Here is a 25,657-nt window from a genome sequence, read left to right as displayed (position 1 = left end):
ATTTAAAGCCCACCGTCATACAGCTGGAATATTGCTGAGTGCGGCGTTTCACAACAAAGAAACAAATCTCACAAGAGCCGACTGAAATAGGGACCGATTGGTCTGTGACTCGGCTGTCTGTCACCCTCCTCCCCGATGGGGGCGGTCGGGTAGCCTAGTGGTTAAAGCGTTAGCTCGTCACGCCGAAGACCCGGGTTTGATTACCGACACGGGTACAATGTGTGAAGCCCATTTCTGGTGTCCCTCGCTGTGATATTGCTGGAATATTGCTAGAAGCGGCGTAAAACCATACTCACTCACTCATTCACTCACTCCTCCCTGATGTGGAGGTTTCCCATGCATCAGTCACAGCATGCATGGTTTGTCTGGTCCCGACTCGACTATTTACAGGCCAACCTGTTATCGCTAGAATATTTGATGCTGTGACCTTAACATTCGTTTGTCCCTTCTACAATACGTGGAAGGTTCACTTGTGAAACAAGCCTCTAATGTTCTCGAAAGCTTAAATAAGCTTTCTGTCTGAAAATATGATATGACCAAAAAAATTACAAACGTTATCAAAACGTTACCAGGCTGAAAACAGTCGCAGAACACTGCAAACGTAAGTTCCAAAACACAACTACGATACCCGTCCGTATCAAATACATCACCATCGAATAACCATTTCTTATTTGTTTCAGTTTAGCCACCATCAAACATTGGCGTATACTTTCTTTTACCCGGCAGTTTACGTTCAAAGACTGCATTCTACAAAGACGCTCAGTTCGTCTCACGTCATTGTACGTAGACACACCAAGGGGGGTGCAGATCGTTGTTAATGTCATTAGTTTCTGATCATAACCACAATCGATAATGCCAACCTGATATAATGGTAACATAGCAACAAGAAATAACATTCACTTACTTCATAATCCAAGAAGAATTTCGACTTTTGAAAATCAAATCTGAATCGCCCTCCTTCCAAATCAAGCTTTATTTGTTATCCGAGAAACCTCTCTTAACGTTTTTTGTCCCGTTAAAAAGAGGGTCTTATGTCACTAAAATGTTGTCAAGGTATCCATGCAGAGAAATCTAAATATTTGAATGATAAAAAATTTCGAGCACTTCTTTCATGTATTTTTTTTCATTCCGGTATCAATATGGTTTAAACGGTTCTATTAATGAATGTTAATTGGTTAATTGTCCAATGAGTGAGTGAGTTACCTTTTTCATCTTCAACAACTGCGATGGACCGCGAGAAAAGTCCTTAAAAAATCGGGAATCGAACCGGGCCCTGGCGAAAAGAGCGAACGTTTTAACCACTATAAGCTACCCAACCACCTGTTCAAATGATGTTCCGTATTTAAACATTGTGTTGGCTTTTGTGATTATCTGGTAATATTACCTTAAGTCTGTCTGCAATCTGTCTTTCATCGGGGCATAATTACATCTATCAGCCAAATGTTGATTATCACTCCCGTCTGTCTGTATAAGCTTATTTATATCTACCAGTGTACACTTATTTATATCTACCAGTGTACACTTATTTATATCTACCAGTGTACACTTATCTGTTAATGAGTGGGAATGTGAAACAAAATCGTAATGGCCATTTTTGTATTTATTTTGTAAAAAGATAAATTGTTAGTCATTTGAGGATTCAACACGACTCCCCGTGTCGAGATTGCCCCCTTAATTACGGAGAATCAACTATACCATTATCGCATGAAGTAGCAAAGTGCTATTTTCTGGTTCCGATTTTCCGTCATTTACGAACATATTGCAAATTTCCTTGATCTAGTTCATTAAGCGCTCAACACCCCACGCAATGCCTCTGCTGTTTACAAGGCACGGACTGTCATTCGACCTACTCGAGGAGAGAGAAACGCGACAATTCTATCTTTGGCGAAATTACATCACCCTATTAGCATAATTCATCCTTGTCGCCCAGATTTCTCCGCTCAAAACTACCTACTACTTTCACTTTGTAAACTCCCGAACATGGATAATATCATCTGCCCTGCAATATGAGTAACTAAGTCTCTCACACGGAACCAGGATACGTATCGGCAGGGCCCGGAATCGAGGATGACGAAACTGTCAGTTCACGCTCAGCAAAATGGCGGACGGTAAGGAAGGGTCTATGAAAGCCGTGCAGCGTTTTGAGCGAAGGGGTGCTTTGAGACAGAAAAATGTACACGAAGTTAAGGATCATAAGTTTGTAGCAAGATTTTTCAAGCAGCCGACCTTCTGCAGCCATTGCAAGGATTTTATTTGGTAAGAATTCTAGCCTAAACGGCATACTATTTTCGTCGCCTCTGCCGTTCCGACACTTCTGTGACTTCTTTTTCCTGAAGAAGATTCGCATTTCATCGTGTTAGTGTCTTATGCGCATAACAAGACCTCTATTTTGTATTTTTAGGGGGTTCGGAAAGCAAGGATTCCAGTGTCAAAGTAAGTACCTATGTTCCCATCACTCTATGCACTCGGCGAAAATCTGTCGTATATCGTTTGACAGGAGCAGTGTTCCTCTCATCGACTATCTGTCTGAAATCAACACGAGCGTTCTGTCCGCGTAGTGATGCTAGCTGCAGCGACACACACTTGCTTTAATTTGCAATGCGATTCTCTCTCTCCTGCACATACATTCAGTGTGCCGATATATCACAGCGTGACATTTACTGTATCTTCTGTTCGTCTCTTATTACACTTGATATTTGACACGATCTTCTGCCTCAATCACAAATCAATACCATCGGTTAAATATAGCACAAATCGCTATTGCAGGTAGCAGATAGGCATCTTCAAGTTACACACATATTGCACAGCCAACAACAAAATTATTAACATCTAAATGCCAACAGCGTTTTCAAATACCTGCCAATGCAAACTGAAGTAAGTGGTTGCAAGCCTGGGTGTAGAACTAGAAACGGTTGTCATCATAATCTGTGTCAACTAAAATGTATCCTTGTTAATTTCATTACCTGTTGTTTATTGACGTGTTAACGTGTTAGCTGTTGATGACTGTGTGTTTACAGTCGAGGAGGGTGTTGATTGCATGCTGCTAAACAGCTGCTCAGACAGAAGTGCCTCTGTTATGATAATGCATTTGTCTCTCTGCAGTTTGCAGTTTTGTGGTGCATAAAAGATGTCATGAGTTTGTGTCATTTGGATGCCCTGGAGCAGATCATGGCCCTGATTCCGATGTAAGTACATTCATTCTTTCATATTTTAACACAATGCATATTAACCATGATATCTTGATGAATGATTAAATTATATGGGCTTGGCATTTTCTGCCTTCGAGGCACCATCATAAATACATGTGCTTCACTGTGTTCAGGCTTGTAGCACGTAATACAGATTGATTTAGCAGGTAAGGAAATCTTTGCATCATGCTGAATACACCTAAGCTCCAGTACGTGTATTGGTGTATTATATCTGTCATCATAGGAAGGGGCGTGGCACTTGTCACACCTGATGATTTTTTCAGTGTACCTAATGAGATTATGTCATTGATATGCCTGCGAGATGCTCTAATCTGGATTCGTGAGGCTGTTCTCACGGATAACAAGATACATGTACCTGTTGAGGTGTTAGTTATTGACAATGATGTATTGACTGACACGAGAAATCAATGGACATGTTCATTGAACAGCATGAGTGTACGCAATCTGAGAGCGTCTTGTTACCAGTCAATTTGAGGGTCTGGTTGATCCCTTAATGGCTATAGTTTTTGACTAATACACATAATCGTTATAATGTTGTAATTTCAAAACAGGCCTTGTAGAAGCATTTTGAGAAGTCACAATGCTATATTCATATTTAATATTTTATTCCCTTATATTGAACTCTGCGGCTGACAGCTTTAGGGTTTCTGTAATATGGAGCAGGGGTGGGGTTGAGAAGGGCGGGGTGGGGTTGAGAAGGGCAGGGGTGTTTTGGTTCACAAGAAAAAGTCTTCAATTTGAAGGTAACCAATGAGAAACTAGCAATGTTTTATAATCTGCAGGAATTTGATAGTCAAATTTATTTTTTCATTCATGAAACTATGACTTGATTTTGATTTAGAAACTGTTCAATATGGCCAATGTTTCAGTAGCTTAAGACAGGGCGGATCTTGACAATTAAGAGTGAGTTATTAGGGTTTTAGTGCTTTTGGCAATATTCCAGTAATATCAGCACAGCAAGGGACATTAGAAATGGGCTTCACACTCTACCCATATGAAGAACCAAGCCAGGGTCTTCCGCAACATTTTATCCACTAAGCAAGCTCAACACCCCTATCATTTAAGAAAGCAAGTAAATAGCACCTTGTTGGAGATAGAACATCTTGAATACAGGAAGAATACATAACTGTCAGTTTCAGCTGAGCTGAAATGAGCATGTCTTGTGCACGTGGTGATGGGGCTTGTCCTTGTGGACATAAAGTGTATGCTGTTCATGTTGAAATCTGATCATGAAATAATTGACACTACATTATAGGGATCATGAGAGGAAGTACATATCAGGATTGCATGTTGTCATGGTGAACTGACAGTCATGTTAGAAATGAGACCTAAGGCAACTGTCTTCATCGTTTCTACAAATTCCTGACCTGTGAAGATCCAGGGTAGAATAGGTCTTCAGCAACCCATGCTTGTCTATGTTGTTCCGGGGTAGAATAGGTCTTCAGCAACCCATGCTTGTCTCCCGCGTGAAGATCTGGGGTAGAATAGGTCTTCAGCAACCCATGCTTGTCTCCCTCGTGAAGATCTGGGGTAGAATAGGTCTTCAGCAACCCATGCTTGTCTCCCTCGTGAAGATCTGGGGTAGAATAGGTCTTCAGCAACCCATGCTTGTCTCCCTCATGAAGATCTGGGGTAGAATAGGTCTTCAGCAACCCATGCTTGCCGTAAAAGGTGACTATGCTTGTTGTAAGAGGTGACTAAGAGGGTCGGGTGGTCAGGCTCGCTGACTTGGTTGAAGCATGTCATTGCTCCCAATTGCGTGGATCGATGCTCATGATATTAATCACTGGATTGTCTGGTCCAGACGCGATTATTTATAGACCGCCATCATACAGCTGGAATATTGCTGAGTGTGGCGTAAAACAACTAACCAACCAACATTATACATGTACTGCTGGGAATTAGACTGATTTGGTTCAATGATTGGTGTATAAAATTTAGTTATTACACACTTAAGTTGAACATTGTTTCACAAATCTAAACTTTTCAAAGTACATCACATTTGGAAACAGATTTATAAATATTGTTTTTGAAAATATGTTTGATATTTGAAGAGGCAAGTTTCAAGACTATTAATGCTATATGACAACATAACCATGATAACTTATTTAGGTTTGCTGAAAGTCATTTTTCTTTAAATGGAAAGAACATGTTAAATCACATTTTTAAATGACACTTTTTATCAAAGATTTGGAAACAGGGACTTTGCTCACATATTTATAACTCTGTCGTGGCAGTAAATTATTGGGTTAGTGTTGGTCTCTGTGTTATTTCTATCACCTGGAGGCTATAATGTGGCAGCTATTTAGGTAGGCATGTCTGTCACACTGTGACACTGGGAGCACCACACTGAGGATAGTTTCCAGCATGCAAGGAGGGAAACATGGGGTCTACTCCTTGAAGTTAAAGGCTGTGTGTGGGAAGTTTTATAGACAAGACCTGATAATCCTTGAATTGTTTGATGGGCATTACTTGGAAGTTGACAGATGACAAAGTAGAGACAATTTATAGATAACAACATCTTTATTTACTGTAAAGGCGACAATTCAGTACAGATCCTTGTACCGTTGTCAAGCATGGCTGAATTGTGAACATGGTACAGAATTATTCAGCCTTGCTTGACAACAGTATAAGGATCTATACCGAAACGTCGCCTTCTAAATAAATAAAGATGTTGTTATCAATAAACTGTCTCTACTCTGATAATCCTTGCCTAGACCAGCATTATGACCAGATCCACTCGCTGTGCAGAGTTGCGTCCCTTGGGCACACCAGAAACCTATGATTGTGGGTTCGAATCCCGGTTCGCCCCGATTATGTATCTAGGTTTGTCAGCACCATACCCGTGCTCGTGGGTTTCACCGAAGTGGTAAACATCTGAGAGCTGCATCACTTCGGGCTTTCCTCCCACATTAAGCTGACATGCCGTGATATAACTGGAATACTGTTAAAAGCGGCGTTAAACCCAACTCACTCACTCACTCACTTCCTTCCTTTCAGCATAGATATTGGGTTTTTATCACTACAAAGGCAAGGACCTAGGTTGTTTTGAAGGTGTTTTTCTCAAATATTAATAGCTGTGGAATAGCTCTTTTAAAAATCCTCTATAATTCCCACTATAAGTTTTGTTTTAATTCCAAAGTGGGCATTAAGGTATTGACTGGAATGCATTACTGGTATCCTATCTGTCTGGCAGTCTAAGGTACAATGTCAAGCAAGTCAGCCATGGTAATTCTACACCCTGAAGTACATTGACATTTCAACATAGAAAAACGAAGGCAACTTTGATTTATGGATTGTCACAAACTATGGAGTATCAGCAATGATCAGTGATCTACAGCTGTGTGATATTTATTTTAATGACTATCTGTGATGGATAAGACAATTAGGACCTTGTCTACCCTACCCTACAATGTCTTGAATGTAGAAATTAGCAAAGAGTGAGGATGTTTTCTTTTTTGGTGAGACGGGTTTAAGGATCCATTTGGAGGGGTGTCATATTTAAGGGGTGTCATATTTAAGGTTTTTTTTGAGTGGGCACAGCTTCCCCACATTCAGCATGGCATGCTAAATAGATTCATCATTATTTAGTTAACTGGGTTGGGAGTTCTGGAAGGGTACATGGTTTCTGGGGTGTTTTGGGGTTGTTTTTAAGGAATGCAGGGTTTTGGGGTTGTTTAGCAGGAGAGTAGGGTTTTGAGGTTGTTTTGGAGGAGTACAGGGATTTGGGGTTGTTTAGCAGGAGAGTAGGGTTTTGAGGTTGTTTTGGAGGAGTACAGGGATTTGGGGTTGTTTAGCAGGAGAGTAGGGTTTTGAGGTTGTTTTGGAGGAGTACAGGGATTTGGGGTTGTTTAGCAGGAGAGTAGGGTTTTGAGGTTGTTTTGGAGGAGTACAGGGATTTGGGGTTGTTTTTAGCAGGTGAGTAGGGTTTTGAGGTTGTTTTGGGGGAGTACAGGGATTTGGGGTTGTTGTGGAGGAAGATAGGGTTTTGGGATTTATTCAGGAATGTATGTTTTTGGAGATGGATAGGATTTTGGGGTTAATTTGGAGGAGGGTAGGCAAAGGGTTAGGGGTTGTTTTGGAGGCCGGTTGGTTTTAAGGCTGTGTCATGAAAGGACAGTATAATATTGGAAACATGTTAATTCTATTATTCATTGGACCTTCAGTCTGACTGTTATGTTGTGTGGGTTTTATTATGGCATTACATGGAATCATAAATATCTGTATATGACACAGCTGTGACAAGCTGGCTTGTCTGTTTTGTTGCTGGAACCTGATAATCGTTGCCTCGACCAGCCTTGCAAAGAGATCCACTTGTGTCAATTTACATGTTTTGTCAGCCTCCGTCCTTTCAGCATAGCATGCTAAATAGATTCATCATTATTTAGTTAACTGGGTTTTTTTTCTATATAAGGGCAAGGATCTATGTTGTTTTGATATTGTGTTTCACCAATATAAAAGGTTGTAGAATGGTTCTTTTGAGAACCCTCACATTACCCATATATCTAAAAACATATTCCCATTTGTCATGACATAAATGTCAATACTTTGTTTGATAGGCATTACTTAGAAGATGACGGATGACAAGGTAGACACAATTTTATGGATAACAACTTCATTAATACTGTAAAAAGCGGCGTTTTGGTATTCAGTATTAAGTAAGTGGTTGTCCATAAAATTGTGTCTACCTTGTTGTCAATACTTTTCTAAAAGAAAAAATAACCCAAAACAACCAGACTACTGATTTTTGTGTTATGTATGTAAAAATAATGTTCTTTATGTTTGTGGTTATATGGTAGTGCTTATTATTTTGTCAGCACAATATCTTTGAATCAGTGAAAGCTGCTTGCTATGTTTGTCTGTCAGTGCACTGGTGGTACTACAGTAAATATCCAGAGTTATGTCCCCTTACGACGAGAATCCAGTGGTCGTGGCTTTAAATACCAGATTCTTCATGATGATGAGCTGAGGGTCTGTGAACATCATAGCAAAGCTTGCGGTTTTCATGAAAATGGTAAATGGTTACGACCTGCAACACTTTTGGCATACCTCCCACATTAAGCTGACACACTGCAGGGATTTAGCTAAACTTGCTCAGAGGCCGATATTTGGCCCCAAGTCTGCAACAAATGTCAGTAAATATTTCCAAATTGAAATTAAGAAATTGCCAATTCATGTTATGTAGTAATAACTAATGTTTTGGCTTTGTGCAGGTGACTTTTATATTACTGATCAATTTGCAACAATAACAAATGTTTTCCCCAAATTGCCTGCCAGGGACGCTTAGTTCGGAATCCTGGATATATCCCTGCATTGTGATCAGTGTGATCATGTAATTGAAACAATGTCAGACCCAACTCGCTCACTGACAATGCAACAAGCTGCTTTTTTTCAAATAGACTGCTTTTAGTTACTGTGATGTCAATGTTCTGAAAGCTCGAAAAGTTACAGAAGGCCTTTTCCATTCTCGGTATTGTTGTTATTAATACTTATGGGGTGTCAACTGTAACACTAAACCTGTCACTACCCGTATGTCGTCTACACTTTCAACATCGTTTAGTAGACAAGGTTGGTTGTAAGAGGCAAGTTAATGGATCGGGTGGTCTGACCTTGTGACTCGGAAGAGGTTAAAATATACATCGGTGCACCGTGAGTTTTCCTGCAATATGACACACGATACACTTTTTTCTCTATCGATACAAGATGATACAAAAAATGTAAAATATTTTTATCACGACTTGTTTAATGACCCCCACCCCAACACCAGTGTTTTTGTCAGTCAAATATTGCAAAATGTGTTGTAATAAGGTTTTCAAGTTCGCTTCTAAAAATAACCGCTATGAACATGTGTCTACAGCTAGTTTTTTCTTTGGAACCTCCTCTGAAATATTTAATTGTAAGATAGTATCCACATGATATGATGTAAATATGCGTATCCTGATGCATACTGTAGCGTGACCTCTGTATTGTGGTACTTGTTGTATTCTGACCTTGCTGCATCACTTCACCACTATGACTTGATTGATAGAGTGTCATCGTAACCCCACTGCGTGGATCTTTGCTCACAATATCGATCAATGGATTGTCTGTTCAAGACTCAATTATTTTACAGGCTGTATATGTGGAATATTACCAAGTGTGTGAGTCAACAACAAACCTCTCAAGATGGAGCTCATCAGATTCATAAGTTCCATTTCTCAGGCTGGGTTTACACAAGGATGCTTAGCTTCAGACTCAAATGATGCCCATAAAAGTTAATCCCCTAAGGTTATCACATAGGGCATATCTGTGTTAAGTCACTGTCTGTATTCCTTGCTGTGATATAACGTAACGCTGTTACAACATGGAGTATGGTCCACTGACTGGGACTCCCAGTGCAACATGTGCTTCATCTTGGTGGGGGGTTCACACAGGTGTCCCAGTCATCTTAGGTTCTGCAATTTTGCTGTGTAGAGTTGTGTCCCTTGGGCACGCCACAAACCTATGATTGTGGGCTCAGTTCCTGTTTACCTGAAGTATGTTTCTAGGTTTGTTAACACCATACCCATGCTTGTGGGTTTTACCAATTTGGTAAACATCTGAGATCTGTATCATTTATGGCTTGGGTTTCATTGGATGTCAATGATCCCAGTTGCGTGGGTTGATGCTGATGATGTCAATCACTAGCTGTCATATAGCTGGACTAGTGAGGCGTTAAACAACAAACAAACAATCTCTGTGCTAGGACAGTCTATAATCTTTAATGACAAGGTTGAACCAGAGCCAAGTTCTTCAGGTTTCACATGTTGTCAGCAGAAGGCTATCTTCTTTCTCCATGACTCCTGAAGTTCCGACAGGATTCCGGCTGCCTAAATGGGATAGAAAAACATTCCTTTTGAAAGGAGAAACATATACTGGTCAAAAGAAGTTACCTGGTTCTTTCATATTACTGTAGCTAATTCTTAAAGGCATAAGAATATCGCTTTTGAAATGAGGTGGTCCTTAATTCTTTTGAGTAGTATATGTTTTGAGTAGTATACATACTGATGAGCTCAAAAGAAGATAAAGACCACCCATTTCATTCATCTGACTTGGCTGATGTCATTGTATCCCAACTGCGTAGATAGATGCTCATGACGTCAGTCGCTAGATTGTCTTGTCCAGACTCGATTATTTCCAGACTGTCGTCATATAGCTGGAATATTGCTGAGTGCGGCATTAAACAACAATCAACAAACAACAACAATCCTGCTTGTCTGCAGCTGTTTCTACTGGTGGCTATTGTTGGTGTAGAACACTGGAGACTCCAGGGGACAAGTATGTTGAACACACAAGCCTGACGTGACTGCTGTGTGTAGAAGGATACAAGGACATTACTCGAGCACCTGTACTGTCCTGTTCAATCATTTCCTGGTTTCACTATCAATAATTGTTGGTCAAGTATTGAGTATGTAAATATTATCATTGTCTTGAGGCTGAAATAAAATGTCCTGTAAATATGTACCCCAAACTGTTGAACTCTTAGACTTGGGTATTGTATATTAATGTCATGACCACATACAGTTATTACAGAACTCATGAAGATCCAGGGTACAATAGGTCTTCAGCAACCCATGCTTGTCGGAAAAGGCGACTATGCTTGTCGTAAGAGGCAGCTGACAGAAGCAGGTTGTCAGGCTCGCTGATTTGGTTGATGCATGTCATCATATTCCAATTGCGTGGGGGCGGTCGGGTAGCCTAGTGGTTAAAGCGTTCGCTCGTCACGCCGAAGACCCGGGTTCGATTCCCGACATGGGTACAATGTGTGGAGCCCATTTCTGGTGTCCCCCGCCGTGATATTGCTGGAATATTGCTAAAAGCGGCGTAAAACCAAACTCACTCAATCACTCACTCACTCCAATTGCGTGGACCGAAGCTCATGATATCAATCACTGGATTGGCTGGTCCAGACTCGCTGTCATACAGCTGGAATATTGCTGAGTGTGGCGTTAAACAACAAACAAACAAATATTACAAGGATCTCTGCCTTTCTTGAACTAGTAGTGGGATAATACACTGATGCATCGGTGGAACATGACTTTTTACTTTTTGATACAAGTATCGATCACAATTACACACTAAGTAAAAAGTATCGATTCTTACCTTAACTGTATTCTTCAATAAATATTACACAGAACACTAATTGCCAGTGTAAATGAGCAGTGAAAATGTAAATATTTTCATCCATTGCGCCATACTTGACACTGCCAACTGTAGCCTTACTTGACACTGCCAACTGTAGCCATACTTGAAACTGCCAACTGTAGCCATACTGGACACTGCAAACTGTAGCCATACTTGACACTGCCAACTGTAGACATACTTGACACTGCCAACTGTCACCATACTTGACACTGCCAACTGTAGCCATACTGGACACTGCAAACTGTAGCCATACTTGACACTGCCAACTGTAGCCATACGTGACACTGCCAACTGTCACCATACTTGACACTGCCAACTGTAGCCATACTTGACACTGCCAACTGTAGCCATACTTGACACTGCCAACTGTCACCATACTTGACACTGCCAACTGTAGCCATACTGGACACTGCCAACTGTAGCCATACTTGACACTGCCAACTGTCACCATACTTGACACTGCCAACTGTAGCCATACTTGACACTGCCAACTGTAAATCATTAGTGTGCCAGGTGTTTGGCTATCCTACATATAAAAAAGATGGCTTAGGCACCACAGATAAGGGCAAATGCAAGTATCACTGCATCACACTGACACACTGTGATACACTTTTAACTGGAATACTGTTCACAGTGGCGTTAAACCATGCTCACTCACTTTTTTCAGACAAAGAGGTATTTAGTATGTTCAGTGAGAGAGTCTCTTTGATATTGTTTTGTTATGATATTAATTTGGGATAATTATATCCTATAAAGTAATGAGTAGTGATTAGGTGCCTGACGGGTGATTATGGCTGGGTCATTGATGCTTGTACTATTGATATTCAATCTACAATAGTGTAGTAATTGGTTGGGTGTAAAACAGTTAATTTTCCTGTATAAGTATAGTGATCGGTGAAGATTTAAGTCCTTCATGCTTATTATTAACGGCATCTTCCAGCAGTATGCAGAGGAAATGCATGGATGACTCTTTTTATTTTGTTTATTTTACTTTTATTATTTAATGTATTTATTTCCTCATGGTACATGATATATATATGCGTATCAATTCTTTGGACCCCAAAGGTAGCGTTGTAGTGAGGGATCACTGTATTTGCATCACCTGCAACAGTGCATACATTGTAAAAAGTAGAGTGACAGGTCAAAACTGGTCATCCCCACAGAAGTATTACCAGTTAGCACTGAGCATTTACATTCCTCCTACTCCTAAAATCTCAATATCACTATCTGAAAATAGAGAATGATAAAAGGACCAAAAGGCATAAAATTTAGTCTGATTACAATTTGAGAAGGCGATATATTTAGATATTTGGAAGTACTTTAATATTTCTCTTTGAATTTGTTTAAAAAAAGGTTTGTTTTCGTGTCTGCTCATTTTATTATTTTTTCTTTTACACCCAAAGATACTAATATGGATTAGTGTTGATAGTCTGAGGTATCGGAACCCATGCAAACGTCATGAGGTGATCTTTTATGCCTTGTCCACTAAAGAACTTAAATTCAATTATTATTTGTCAAGACGTTACAACTGTTTTCTGAGCCTACAAGAGTGCTCATCTTAAAATCTATAATATTGATGTTTCTATATTGATGAAAGAACATTAATATTGAATAATTTCCAAACTGTTTAGAATTGAAGACTAATATTTTTAGTCAAAGTTACAAATCTTGTGAGTATTCAAGTTAACCAAATTCATATGTTCCCCTTAGCCTTGACTGTAGGTTATATTTATTTTGACCTTCAGAAAGCCTTGACTGTAGGTAATATTTATTTTGACCTTCAGAAAGCCTTGACTGTAGGTAATATTTATTTTGACCTTCAGAAAGCCTTGACTGTGTGTTATATTTATTTTGACCTTCAGAAAGCCTTGACTGTATAGTACAGTGAATGTAATGTTTTTTTGCTATTCGATGATTTGAATTCTCTCTGCAATTTACTTAGATCAAGATTTAGCATGTAGATAGGGTGATTTATGACCACTTGTTTGATACTAATGCAGTTCACTTGACGAGTCATGAACAGGTAATCAAACTTCTAATGGCCTAGCTGACCTTTATGACAGCAATGTTAATTCAAGGTCAGCTTCTCAGGGTGATGAAAACAGGATGTCAGCAGCTCTAGTATTGTAAACATGGCAGATTTATTGAACAATCATTTGTCCCTACAATCAACCACTACATGTACACATTCTCAATGTCTTCAAGTTATAAGCCTTTGAAATCCCAACCTGCATGACTTTGCAGTGTCTGTATATGGCTGTATGCAGGTGGCAGCTATGTGACAAGCCATGCACATGGTATTGTAGTCCACGGCACCAGCCATGCGTGTGGTGCATCTTGGCCTTCACAAATACATCAGTAATCCATACTAGCTGTAATTCAGTACCTGTGACGTTAGTTGTTACCACGAGGGCAGTGTTTCAATTGTTTCCACATGAAGACAAAGTCCTTTGGACATATTCAGAATTCAGTATTCACAGGGTGCTGTTTGGTGATTACAAATGCATCAGCAGAGGATGCCAAGACGCAGCATATATTCAACAGTTATATTCAACATATATATACTACTCAAAAGAAGTTAAAGAACTCCCATTTTTTTTCATATTAACGTTTATCTGTCATGCCATGACAGTAAATTAAAAGAATCCGGCGTGCCTTTACTTCTTTTGAGTAGTATATGCTCTGTTTCACAGTATTTCTGTACCTGTAGGGTATTTTATGGAAGCCAGTTAGCCTCTGTAAATGTTACAAATTGGATAGTGTTTAAACAAGTGTGAGGACTTGTTTACAGTAGAAAGTACATGGCATAGTAAACAAATGAATTTTAGATTTTTTCAAATTTCTTATATTTTTGGGGATGAAATTTCATTTATCAAATCTGAAACATTCATGATTTTTATTCATTCATATATAATTTTGATTATTTAAAATTGACATGTCATTGTATCCCAATTGTGTGGATTGACAGTCATTGTATCAATCACTGGATTGCCTGGTTCAGACTCAGTTATTTACAGACCACTCTCATATAGCACGAATATTGCTGACTGCAGCATCATAAAAGAAACAAGCAAACAAAGGCGTACTCAATAAATGTCTAAATTTCAACTAACACTGACAGTTCCGCATATGTAATCATTGCCTCTGCATGTATTGATTGTCTGTTAATTCTGTTAAACAAAGCTTGCGATAGATACAGTTCGGATGAAAGTGGATTGCCATGTCATATGAACAGTTCTGGGAAGAGATTAAACATATCGCTGACTGTTTAACTGGTGACTGTTTGAACAGCTAAGTATAATTGCTTATTGTCATGTCTGGCGTCAATATCCGGCTTGGAATCTTACCAGGAGCTTCACCATTTACAAGTCGCATCTGACGCAAGTGCAGCATCTTTTTTCATTCCTCCCCAGCAATATTGGATTAATCGAAGCAGGCCTTATCTATCTTATCCCAGTGGCAGCCATGTTGAAAGATGGGCTACCTCAATTCCAGTAATGAGTTTTGTTAAAAGGTGAATGAGACTAAATGCAAAAAGTAATATGGTCGTAATGAGTTGTTCAAGTGATTGTTTGATGGGACTTGTACCCACAGTGCCAGCAACTCCTTGGAGATATTAGATGGTGTATTGGAAGCTTTAGAAAATTGTGACGGGGCCCGTCGTGGTCAAGTTCGTCATCATGTACAAAACCCATTTTCATAATATGTCTGGCTGAGGAATTGAAACTTAGCAGTTAATATGGTGCGAGTCGGAGACACCCTTATGTAAAGGGGAAACTGCACCCTTGCTGGGAAGTTAGATAAGGATGTAATCAACGAGGTGTATGTTTTGCCATGACTAGGACAAGGTTGTATTACGAGTGAACAGTGTTTTGTTTACGTGTGATCAAATTATGTGCTACAGGAATATCTGACTGGGCAATTTGTATTCCTGGTGTAACGTATGGTTTGGTAAAATGATCTGAAATTACCACCAGGCAAACATGGATAAATTGTGATTATGACTGGACAAGATATACTAAAACATTGTGAATATGGCTGGTTAGAATCCACTGAAACACTGAATATAGCTGGTTAGAATAAACTGAAACATTGTGAATATGGCTGGTTGGAATAAACTGAAATACTGTGAATATAGCTGGTTAGAATAAACTGAAACATTGTGAATATAGCTGGTTGGAATAAACTGAAACATTGTGTATAGCTGGTTGAAATAAACTGAAACATTGTGAATATGGCTGGTTGGAATTAACTGAAACATTGTGAATATAGCTGGTTAGAATGAAGTGAAACATTGTGAATATAGCTGGTTGGAATATACTAAAACACTGTGAATATAGCTGGTTGGAATAACTAAAACATTGTGAATATAGCTGGTTAGAATAAACTGAAACATTGTGAATATAGCTGGTTGGAATGAACTGAAACATGGTGAATATGGCTGGACAAGATATGCTGAACATTTTTGTATGTTATAGCTTGACAAATATACTTATGTATGAAAATATGGACACTGATTTGACAAACTTGAAATGATCAAGTATACCTCGTCTAATACATCAGGCTGACATATTTAGGAAAATGTATACAGAAGCATAAAAAATAGCAAAAACACTTGGCAGAATGTTGTATTAGTTGCAGCATACAGTATCAGCCCCTTGACAAGCTGGTGCCCCATCATTGCAGGCATATAAATATATATACAAATCATGCTATGACCCTTCTCCACCTCCAATATTCAGTGACACTTGCTGATTGGCCATATGCTTGCATCTGCTGTGTCATTGTATATTAACACACATGCTTTTCATATTCCAATGCAGGCAATCAAGCTTGTGTGGCCTGTTTCAATATGTCTGTAGTGGAGCCATTATTGTGCAGCAAAGTGTTTTCATGATTAATGTTTTTCTTGTTAAATTCTGTTATGTGACTGTGTATGTTTCACATAAGCAATTTACTGAATAGAATTGGAATCATATTGAGTAAGGCTTGACAATCAGCCCTGAGCTTGTAGATGCATGAAGCTGGCAAATTGTAATTGCTGATGGTTTATCGTAGTGGGGAAGTTTGCATTGGGTACCTGAAAAGAAGGAATGTGTATGCTTTCCTGAAACTATACATTAAACATTTACAGAGGATAATAATTGGATTTAGAGGACCATATAATGAGGCCCATTTTAGCAGATGGCGGCTAGAGACTGATTATTTGTTTGTGAAAATTGCTGCATGTATAGTGTTCGGTCCAGTGTGTCAAGATGCAAGGTTTATGTGCCTACTTTAGGTTGTGTTTTTTATGAGGTATGCTTGTTCGTGTCGGTCCAAAGTGGTGATCTCACAAAACAATAAAGATGAAATTTCAAATGAATGAATAATATATCCAGTTATGTATTGAAAAATATATGCCCATGTCATCCACAATACTGTGCACTACCTGCGTATTCATTTGGCGGGATTGATCTGAGACGAAGAAGATAATTGGTTTTAGCCATAATCATTTGTTTAAATAATTGATATGTTCTTAATTATCTAAGTAAGTAATATATCCGTCAGTTCGTTATAAGCGTGTTTGTTATAAATGTAGTTTACTGTATATCCAACACACCAGCTCAAACAAACATGTGCAAAATAGAAATTTGATAATTCACTTTCATCATGTCTCATGGCTTTCTGAAACCTTTATCTATATCTTCAACAGAAATGTGTATTTAACACATGTATACACTTTTGGCATCTGATATAAATGGAATTTTAATGTTCAGCTGTTGTTTCATATAAATGCATATTCTGTTGGCCCGAGTGAGCTATCTTGAGTTGCCATGGTTTCTGAGCAGTGGCCAGTGGCTAGTGGCTAGCTCAGTCCATGACAAAGTGTTAGTTAACAGTTGTCTCACAGTGCTTGTGGTCATTAGTGGTCAGTGTGAGCTAGTGCAGGTAGGCGGAGGTCAAGCAGTGTGTCTGACATGTCTGATTATTGTATTCAGGAACCAGACTCTTCAGTACCCGAGTTGGTAGATTGACTCCAAGTGATGCATATGGAGTCACATGTTTCGTGTTGCTGGATGTGACCAGCATCAGACATTGTATGTTCAAGAATCGGAATATTCACTATTTTTACGTTAAGGTGTCTAATTTTCTTTTTTCTTTTTTTCTTTCTTTTTTTTTTTATATTTTTTTTTCTTTTTCTTTTTTAATATATATATTTTTTTATTTGTTTTATTGAGGCTTGTTACCATCTTGATCTGTATTGTATATTATATGTTGTATATATATATATATACTCTTGTACCACCGTTGGTGTTTTTTCAGAGAAATAAAACTGACCTGAACTGAAGTACCAGAGGTGGTACATTGAGAAATAGAGGCCAAGTATGTGATCGTCAGATGTTTCTGTTCTTGCAGTGGTCTGCACACTGCAGCAGATTTCTACAGCTCTGAAAGTTTCATTTACTAGAACAATAGAAGGGCACTGCAATATTTAATCACTAGTCCTCCTTTTAGGTAGTTTATTGATTTATTTGCCTCACATGGATTTGTGCAATAAAATTGACCTTCGGGTTACTTTGTAACCAGCAGCCACTGAGTCTGAATGTTCCGTTTGTATCATTAACTCTACAGTAGGACCAAATCCCATAGCTGTGTATCACCTTTTATAATCACTGATGTCCATTATTTCTTGATGGTCTGAAGTCCGCTTCATTAATATGATTCATGCTCTCATATATTTCCGTCTCCGTTTACATTGTGTACGTGTGAGGATGGTAATGAAGTCAGCCTGTTGGTGGAACAATGATCGCAATCCTGCTGGCCGGTGACATTTGGTCAAACGGTCATGCATGCATGGTGCAGTGCATTAAGTTGCCCTAATAGCCAGAGGTATCGGAAGTGAGCCTGTGAGTGGAGGATGTTTTTAAGTGTTATCGTAGTCTGAGTAGGTTTGAAGAAGATTGTCAGTTAGGTAAATTGTTCCGGATTTGTTTCAGCCAGGGGGGTCTGTGATGGTCAAGGTGTTTTATGGGCACCAGCATTAATAGCAGTTGTTTCTTTCGCCTTGTTCCTGATTTGGCCCTTGGGGGGCACGGGTGGCCCAGTCGTCTAAGGCGCCGCAATTCGCTGTGCAGAGTTGCGTCCCTTGGGCACGCCAGAAACCTATGATTGTGGGTTCGAATTCCGGTTCACCCCGATTATGTTTCTAGGTTTGTCAGCACCATACCCGTGCTCGTGGGTTTCACCGAAGTGGTAAACGTCTGAGAGCTGCATCACTTCGGGCTTTCCTCCCACATTAAGCTGACACGCCGCGATATAACTGTAATACTGTTAAAAGCGGGCGTAAAACCCAACTCACTCACTCACTCACTCACTGATTTGGCCCTGTCACCTGCACCTCTAGACATGAGGAACACAAGGATAGACATGATCAATGGATATCAACCATGTCTGAATGGGCTCTAATATAAAACCACAACATATATATTCCATTTCAATCATGATATTAATTGTTACCTGAATGTGATTATTAAGTCTGTCACATGTTTAACTAAAGTTGTGTCAGTCATGAAAGTGAATGTTTTGTCAGTCTTATTTACCATGTTTACAGGTCAAGGTAATTGTGAATGTTTAATTACTGCTGGTTATTTGAATGCGAGAATTCAAGCTGGTTGTTGATGTTGTTTGGGATGAGGTTGGGTGTGGTTGATGATGGTGTTGGGGATGGTGTTGGGTAATGCAGTAGGTGATGTGGTTTCAGCTTTTCTCTGCTGAGACACTAATTGAGATTTATGACATGCGTTGATGTTCTCGGCCACGCCTGTTCTTAATAACACAACAGTCAATAGTATCTGGTCCTATGATGAAGTCAACAGCTTCTGCTGTCTGTGACCTAGGCAGATGCAATTAGATGTTCACAATGTAGGATATGTTAGCATTGTCTCGTGGCACGGAATATTACTCATCACACTTTCTACCAATGGGATCTTGTACTGAGCGATAATTTGCCAGAGTTTGTACTTTGGCTGGCGTTTACATCTGGAGCAGTGTTTTAACGTAAGCCCTTGCAGTGCAGCAAATGTACTTCTGAGTGAATGTCAATATTTGCTTTGATGAATGATGCCCTTTATGAAAAAGACTTCATTGATCAAATTTATAAGGTGCAACAATAACTGTGATAATAAAATCAACCAATAAGCATGGCAGGCCCAATAACTGGTAGTATATGATCAGTGAAGTGTTTATGGTTGCCTTGAACATCTTCTGATGAGCGAATGTACAATGTTTCATCAGCCTCCCATGTATGCCTCACAGTCAAATTGGATAATCTCTGCCAGACCTCACTTCACATGGCCCCTCAGGACCAACCCCTAACCTTTGTGGATGTTATTTTTCACTGTTCATCAGAGACAGTTACTGTATTGCTTACAATTGCGCTTCTATATTGATCCCACGTGATGAGAATACTTATTTTATGATAAAAGTAATCCAACTTTTTAATCTACTTTCATTTTCTGATTTTACAAAAAGAATTTTTAAAAAATCCAACACGATTTTTTTCTCGGGATGAAAATGAGGTTGGATGTTGTCAGAAAATATTTCCATTTATAGTTCTCAGGATGTTGGGGAAGGATGGGTCCCCAGCAGACAATGCTTGTCAGACAGGATGAGGTTGAGGTTGTTATGGTGACCTGGCAGAGTGTGTGTCATCCTGCTCCATCAACGTGGATTGTTGATGACGTCTACCACTGGATTACTTGTCTAACTATAGTTCTCCTCAGGATGCTGAGGAAGGATAGGTCCCCATCACCCCGTGCTTGTCAGACAGGATGAGGTGGTTGTAGTGGCTGATTGACTGTCACCGTGTCCTATCAAAGTGGATTGTTGGTCATGACGTCTACCACTGGTTTGCCTGGCCCAGGTTATTTACAGACCTGTGGCCCAGTCGTCTAAGGCGTCATGATTCACTGTACAGAGTTGCATCCCTTGGGCACGCCAGAAACCTGTGATTGTGGGTTCGAATACCTGTTCGACCCGATATTGTTTCTAGGTTTGTCAGCACCATACCCGTGCTCGTGGGTTTTACCGAAGTGGTAAATGTCTGAGAGCTGCATCACTTCGGGCTTTCCTCCCACAATAAGCTGACACACCCTGATACAATTGGAATAGTGTTAAAATGGTGTTAAACCCAACTCACTCACTCACTCACTCACTCACTCACTCACCCACCCACCCACCCACCCACTCACTCACTCACTCACTCACTCACTCACTCACTCACTCACTCACTCACCCACCCACCCACCCACTCACTCACTCACTCACTCAGCTTTAATATTGACTTCGGTGTCACATGAGATTCGCTGACTCATCAACATGTACTGATAGTGAGATGGTTAAGGAGATACCCTGGTGAAAGAGAACATGTTAGTTGTCTATATCCTGTTTGTTGTGAACACATCCTGCATATTGTCTACACTTCTGTGACAGAAGAGTATTAACCTTCCTGGAAGGGTCATATGTCTTGCTGTCGGTGACTTGTACGTCACACAGCAATACGGATCTGCCAGTACACCTTGTTTAACTCCGCGGGAGTTCTGCCTGTTTCTGAAGTAATGGGATTTCATGTAGTTATTGCTTAATGTAGCATAAAACAACATTTAGTCATATGCTACTCAAAAGAAGTTAAAGAACACCAAATTGTTTAACTCTGGTGTTTGTGAACGTCTTTTGAGTAGCATACATCGTCTATAACATGAGTGAATGTGTGTTTGCAGCATGAATTGGTGCTCACTGTATCGAGCGCTGATTGAGATTTTTGCCAACTGCTGTAATTTTGCTGACTATCGTGTCACCTGTTTGCTCATCAAGACAGTAAATGGAACTTGTTTACCCCAAAGATATGGCCATAATCCAGGCAGCCATTAAGAAGTGTACACTCTGTCATCAGACAGATTCCTCACTGAAACTGTATAGAAGTCCTCAAGGCACAATCAAGCTCTAATGTAGTCAATTGTCAGGCAGCTTGTGCAGGACCTCTTTGAGGAGAAAGAGGAGGAGGGGGGTAAATCAATGTCACTGTCACAGGCTGGTGAAACCTGGCAAGTAAAAAACATATCAACACTTCCCTCACCAGGCAGTGGTGTTGTGGGATGGGGAGACTGGGAAGCACATTAAATATTCACCAGTGAAGTCCACGCTTGTTTCCTCCAAGATGTACTGCAGCAAGGGCAATGGCACTCCAGGCTGAAATGTGATGTTATTTCTGTAAAAATAATTGAAATAGTTTTTCCACTTTTGAAGTGTCATGATGTCAGTGTCCTTCCATGGCAGTAATTTGAGTTTATTTAGGAATGGAATCTGATTATGTCGGATAGCGTGATCTACAACCGGAAGTGTGTGCCGTCTGCTGTGAGGTTCGGTTGAGATGCTTATCAAACTGGAAACAAATATTCAATTCCCCATGTGAGTGAGTGAGGGGAGAGAGTGAAATTTAAGAGATTAAGTCTGATTCAGTTGTACTGTGAGGTTCTGTTGAGATGCTTATCAAACTGGAAACGAATATTCAATCCCCCATGTGAGTGAGGGGAGAGAGTGAAATTTAAGAGATTAAGTCTGATTCAGTTGTACTGTGAGGTTCTGTTGAGATGCTTATCAAACTGGATACGAATATTCAATTCCCCATGTGAGTGAGTGAGTGAGTGAGTGAGGGGAGAGAGTGAAATTTAAGAGATTAAGTCTGATTCAGTTGTACTGTGAGGTTCTGTTGAGATGCTTATCAAACTGGATACGAATATTCAATTCCCCATGTGAGTGAGTGAGTGAGGGGAGAGAGTGAAATTTAAGAGATTAAGTCTGATTCAGTTGTACTGTGAGGGATTCTGTTGAGATGCTTATCAAACTGGATACGAATATTCAATTCCCCATGTGAGTGAGTGAGTGAGGGGAGAGAGTGAAATTTAAGATATTAAGTCTGATTCAGTTGTACTGTGAGGTTCTGTTGAGATGCTTATCAAACTGGATACGAATATTCAATTCCCCATGTGAGTGAGTGAGTGAGTGAGTGAGGGGAGAGAGTGAAATTTAAGAGATTAAGTCTGATTCAGTTGTACTGTGAGGTTCTGTTGAGATGCTTATCAAACTGGATACGAATATTCAATTCCCCATGTGAGTGAGTGAGTGAGGGGAGAGAGTGAAATTTAAGAGATTAAGTCTGATTCAGTTGTACTGTGAGGTTCTGTTGAGATGCTTATCAAACTGGATACGAATATTCAATTCCCCATGTGAGTGAGTGAGTGAGATGAGAGAGTGAGATTTAGGAGATGAGCCTGATGCAGTTGTACTGTGAGGTTTATATTAGTATTTAAGAGATAATGTTCACAAGTTAAATTCAGCTTTTGAGACATAAAATTCAAGTGATGTGGTATCTAGCGATGCATGCCAATCTTGAATTGTGCAGTCATAAACTCTTTCACTAAATTTATATACAATTCTCACATCTCACAGAGTCCATTCAACACATTGCATATGTTTTTCACCTGTTTCATTTTTGGAACATCTAAATCAAATGGTTTATTTCTTGAGAAAATATCATAAGATTGGAAAAAATATTTCCACTTGCACAATGATCCTTTGTTTACAATGTTTTAACAGTGCCACATGTAGACATCAAAGCCTTATGGATACCAGGTGATATGGTCACTTTGATGTGTAACAATATATCGTCATACTCTTCACTGTCGCAATTATGCTTAACATAAAGATTTCCATTTGGCTGGGCTGCTCTGATTTCATAATAAACAAGTTTTGTTTTCAAACAATAGAAAAGTCATCACATGATATGCAAATTAGCTTGTGGCAGTGGTGAGTGTCAAGTGCCTGTGCAGCAGAAGAGAAAACAAGGGGCAGGTAACTCTGTTGGATATAGGATAAAGAGTAGTACCATGGTACTCAGGTGAAAATAACAATTTTGTATCTTCTGATGGATATATTTCATTATGATACAAGTTTATGAAGAGAATTGATGCCAGTATGTAAAGAGTGATCATTATTCAGAGTTAGGTAATCACTTATTAGACAGTGTGTGTGCGTGCAGCTGTTGATTTGTTGCCTGTTGGCCTAATGGAAAGTGTGTTCGTCCTCACAGGCAGGTTCTATTCCACACTGATGCTTTAACTGTGATGCTCTTGGTACACATTGTATTGTTTTCCTGCTTTTTAAGTTGACCAGTTTGAATTAACAGTGGAACCGTTCACATTTATTTCAATGAAATATTGAGGAATTTTCTGATAGCTTAAGCTGTTCTGATTTATCTTCTGCGAAATGCTGATGATATTAAATGTTGAAGTTGATTGATTACCGTTAAGTTGAAAACAACTGTGCCCTGAAAATCTGCACTGAAGCCGAGTGGACATGTATTTGATTGCAATTCGCAGCTGTTGACTTGTAACCAAATCCAATTTCAGACATGCAAATTTCCAACATCGGTATGGCATTACCATGGTAACCTGCAGAATTTTCTTTTATTATCATCATTTCCATTTTTTCAACCTGGCATATGGGAATTTTTTATTCGAAAGAAAACATGAGTTTTAGTTGTAATATAGCCACAGTGTTATCTTTCAGTTATTATACAGGGCATATTCAGATTTTCTTCGAGTTTGTTACAGGACAATGTTGTCTTGTGAATGTGTGCAAGATTCGTCTTAAAAATACTCAAACTACAGAAACACAATTAAAGAACAATAATATATATCTGTTGTTGTCATATGCTTCAATATACTCAACAGATTGCTGTAATATGCTCTTATGCATTTCACAGGTTGCCGTCATATATTGTTATATATTCAGCAGGTTGTTGATATGCTGTTAGTACCTTACATAGGTTGCCGTTGTATATTGTTATACATTCAGCAGGTTGTTGATGTACTGTTAGAACTTTACATAGGTTGTCGTTGTATATTATTATACATTCAGCAGGTTGTTAATATGCTGTTAGTACTTTACATAGGTTGTCGTTGTATATTGTTATACATTCAGCAGGTTGTTAAAATGCTGTTAGTACCTTACATAGGTTGTCTTTGTATATTATTATACATTCAGCAGGTTGTTAATATGCTGTTAGTACTTTACATAGGTTGTCGTTGTATATTGTTATACATTCAGCAGGTTGTTAATATGCTGTTAGTACTTTACATAGGTTGTCGTTGTATATTGTTATACATTCAGCGGGTTGTTGATTTGCTGCTAGTACCTTACATAGGTTGCCGTTGTATATTGTTATACATTCAGCAGGTTGTTGATGTACTGTTAGAACTTTACATAGGTTGTCGTTGTATATTATTATACATTCAGCAGGTTGTTAATATGCTGTTAGTACTTTACATAGGTTGTCGTTGTATATTGTTATACATTCAGCAGGTTGTTAAAATGCTGTTAGTACCTTACATAGGTTGTCTTTGTATATTGTTATACATTCAGCAGGTTGTTAATATGCTGTTAGTACTTTACATAGGTTGTCGTTGTATATTGTTATACATTCAGCAGGTTGTTAATATGCTGTTAGTACTTTACATAGGTTGTCGTTGTATATTGTTATACATTCAGCGGGTTGTTGATTTGCTGCTAGTACCTTACATAGGTTGCCGTTGTATATTGTTATACATTCAGCAGGTTGTTAATATGCTGTTAGTACTTTACATAGGTTGTCGTTGTATATTGGAATATATTCAGTGGGTTGCTGTAGTAGAGTGGAATACATTCAGTGGTCTGCCATAGTAAAGAGTAATACATTCAGTGGGTTGCCATAGTATATTGTAATACATTCAGCAGGTCGCTATCATATATGCATGGAAACTTTCAACAGGCAACTGGGATATGCTGTAATACATTTAGCGGCTCACAGTGGTATTTTGTAATCCATTTAGCACTTGCTCATAGGTCTAAAGCAGACATATTAGTGTCGCTAAGACTGTGAAGGTTTTGTTGGAGAAATATTTCAAAGTTTGTGGTAATCTTAGATACAAAATAGCAGTTGAACATCTCTGCAGTAGCAACAACAAAAAGACGAGAATCGAGTTATTTACAACGAGACTGTCAGGAGGAACAAGGGGAAGTTTATCTGGCGCAATCCTCAGCTTAGGCATGTAGCAACTGAATATTGATCAAGGATACAACCTGACTAGTGTAGGTTTTGTCTAAGGTCTCACGTGGTAGTAGATACTTTCCTGAAGAAGCGGTCAATGCCTTGATATGTGCAACTCATCAGGGTAATGCTTTGCAAATCAGACAGGAAAATAGAG

General features: G+C 39.2%; 1 protein-coding gene across 2 annotated transcripts in view; it reads left to right on the top strand.

Moving 5' to 3' along the window:
• The first annotated feature begins 2,068 nt into the window (after positions 1-2,068).
• LOC139469812 (calcium-dependent protein kinase C-like) overlaps positions 2,069-25,657 on the top strand; it is a 158,355-nt gene continuing 134,766 nt past the window's right edge. For both annotated transcript variants that reach the window (XM_071252109.1, XM_071252110.1), the window contains exons 1-3: positions 2,069-2,256; positions 2,402-2,433; positions 3,103-3,185. In XM_071252109.1, coding sequence (XP_071108210.1) covers positions 2,099-2,256; positions 2,402-2,433; positions 3,103-3,185 — 273 coding nt within the window. In that variant the 5' untranslated portion in view covers positions 2,069-2,098. The remainder of the gene's footprint in view (positions 2,257-2,401; positions 2,434-3,102; positions 3,186-25,657) is intronic.

The sequence above is a fragment of the Haliotis cracherodii genome, unplaced genomic scaffold (assembly GCF_022045235.1).
Source record: "Haliotis cracherodii isolate W230 unplaced genomic scaffold, xgHalCrac1.p SCAF_2, whole genome shotgun sequence".
NCBI classification, from domain to species: Eukaryota; Metazoa; Mollusca; class Gastropoda; order Lepetellida; family Haliotidae; genus Haliotis; species Haliotis cracherodii.
This window is presented reverse-complemented; position numbering and strand designations above follow the sequence as displayed.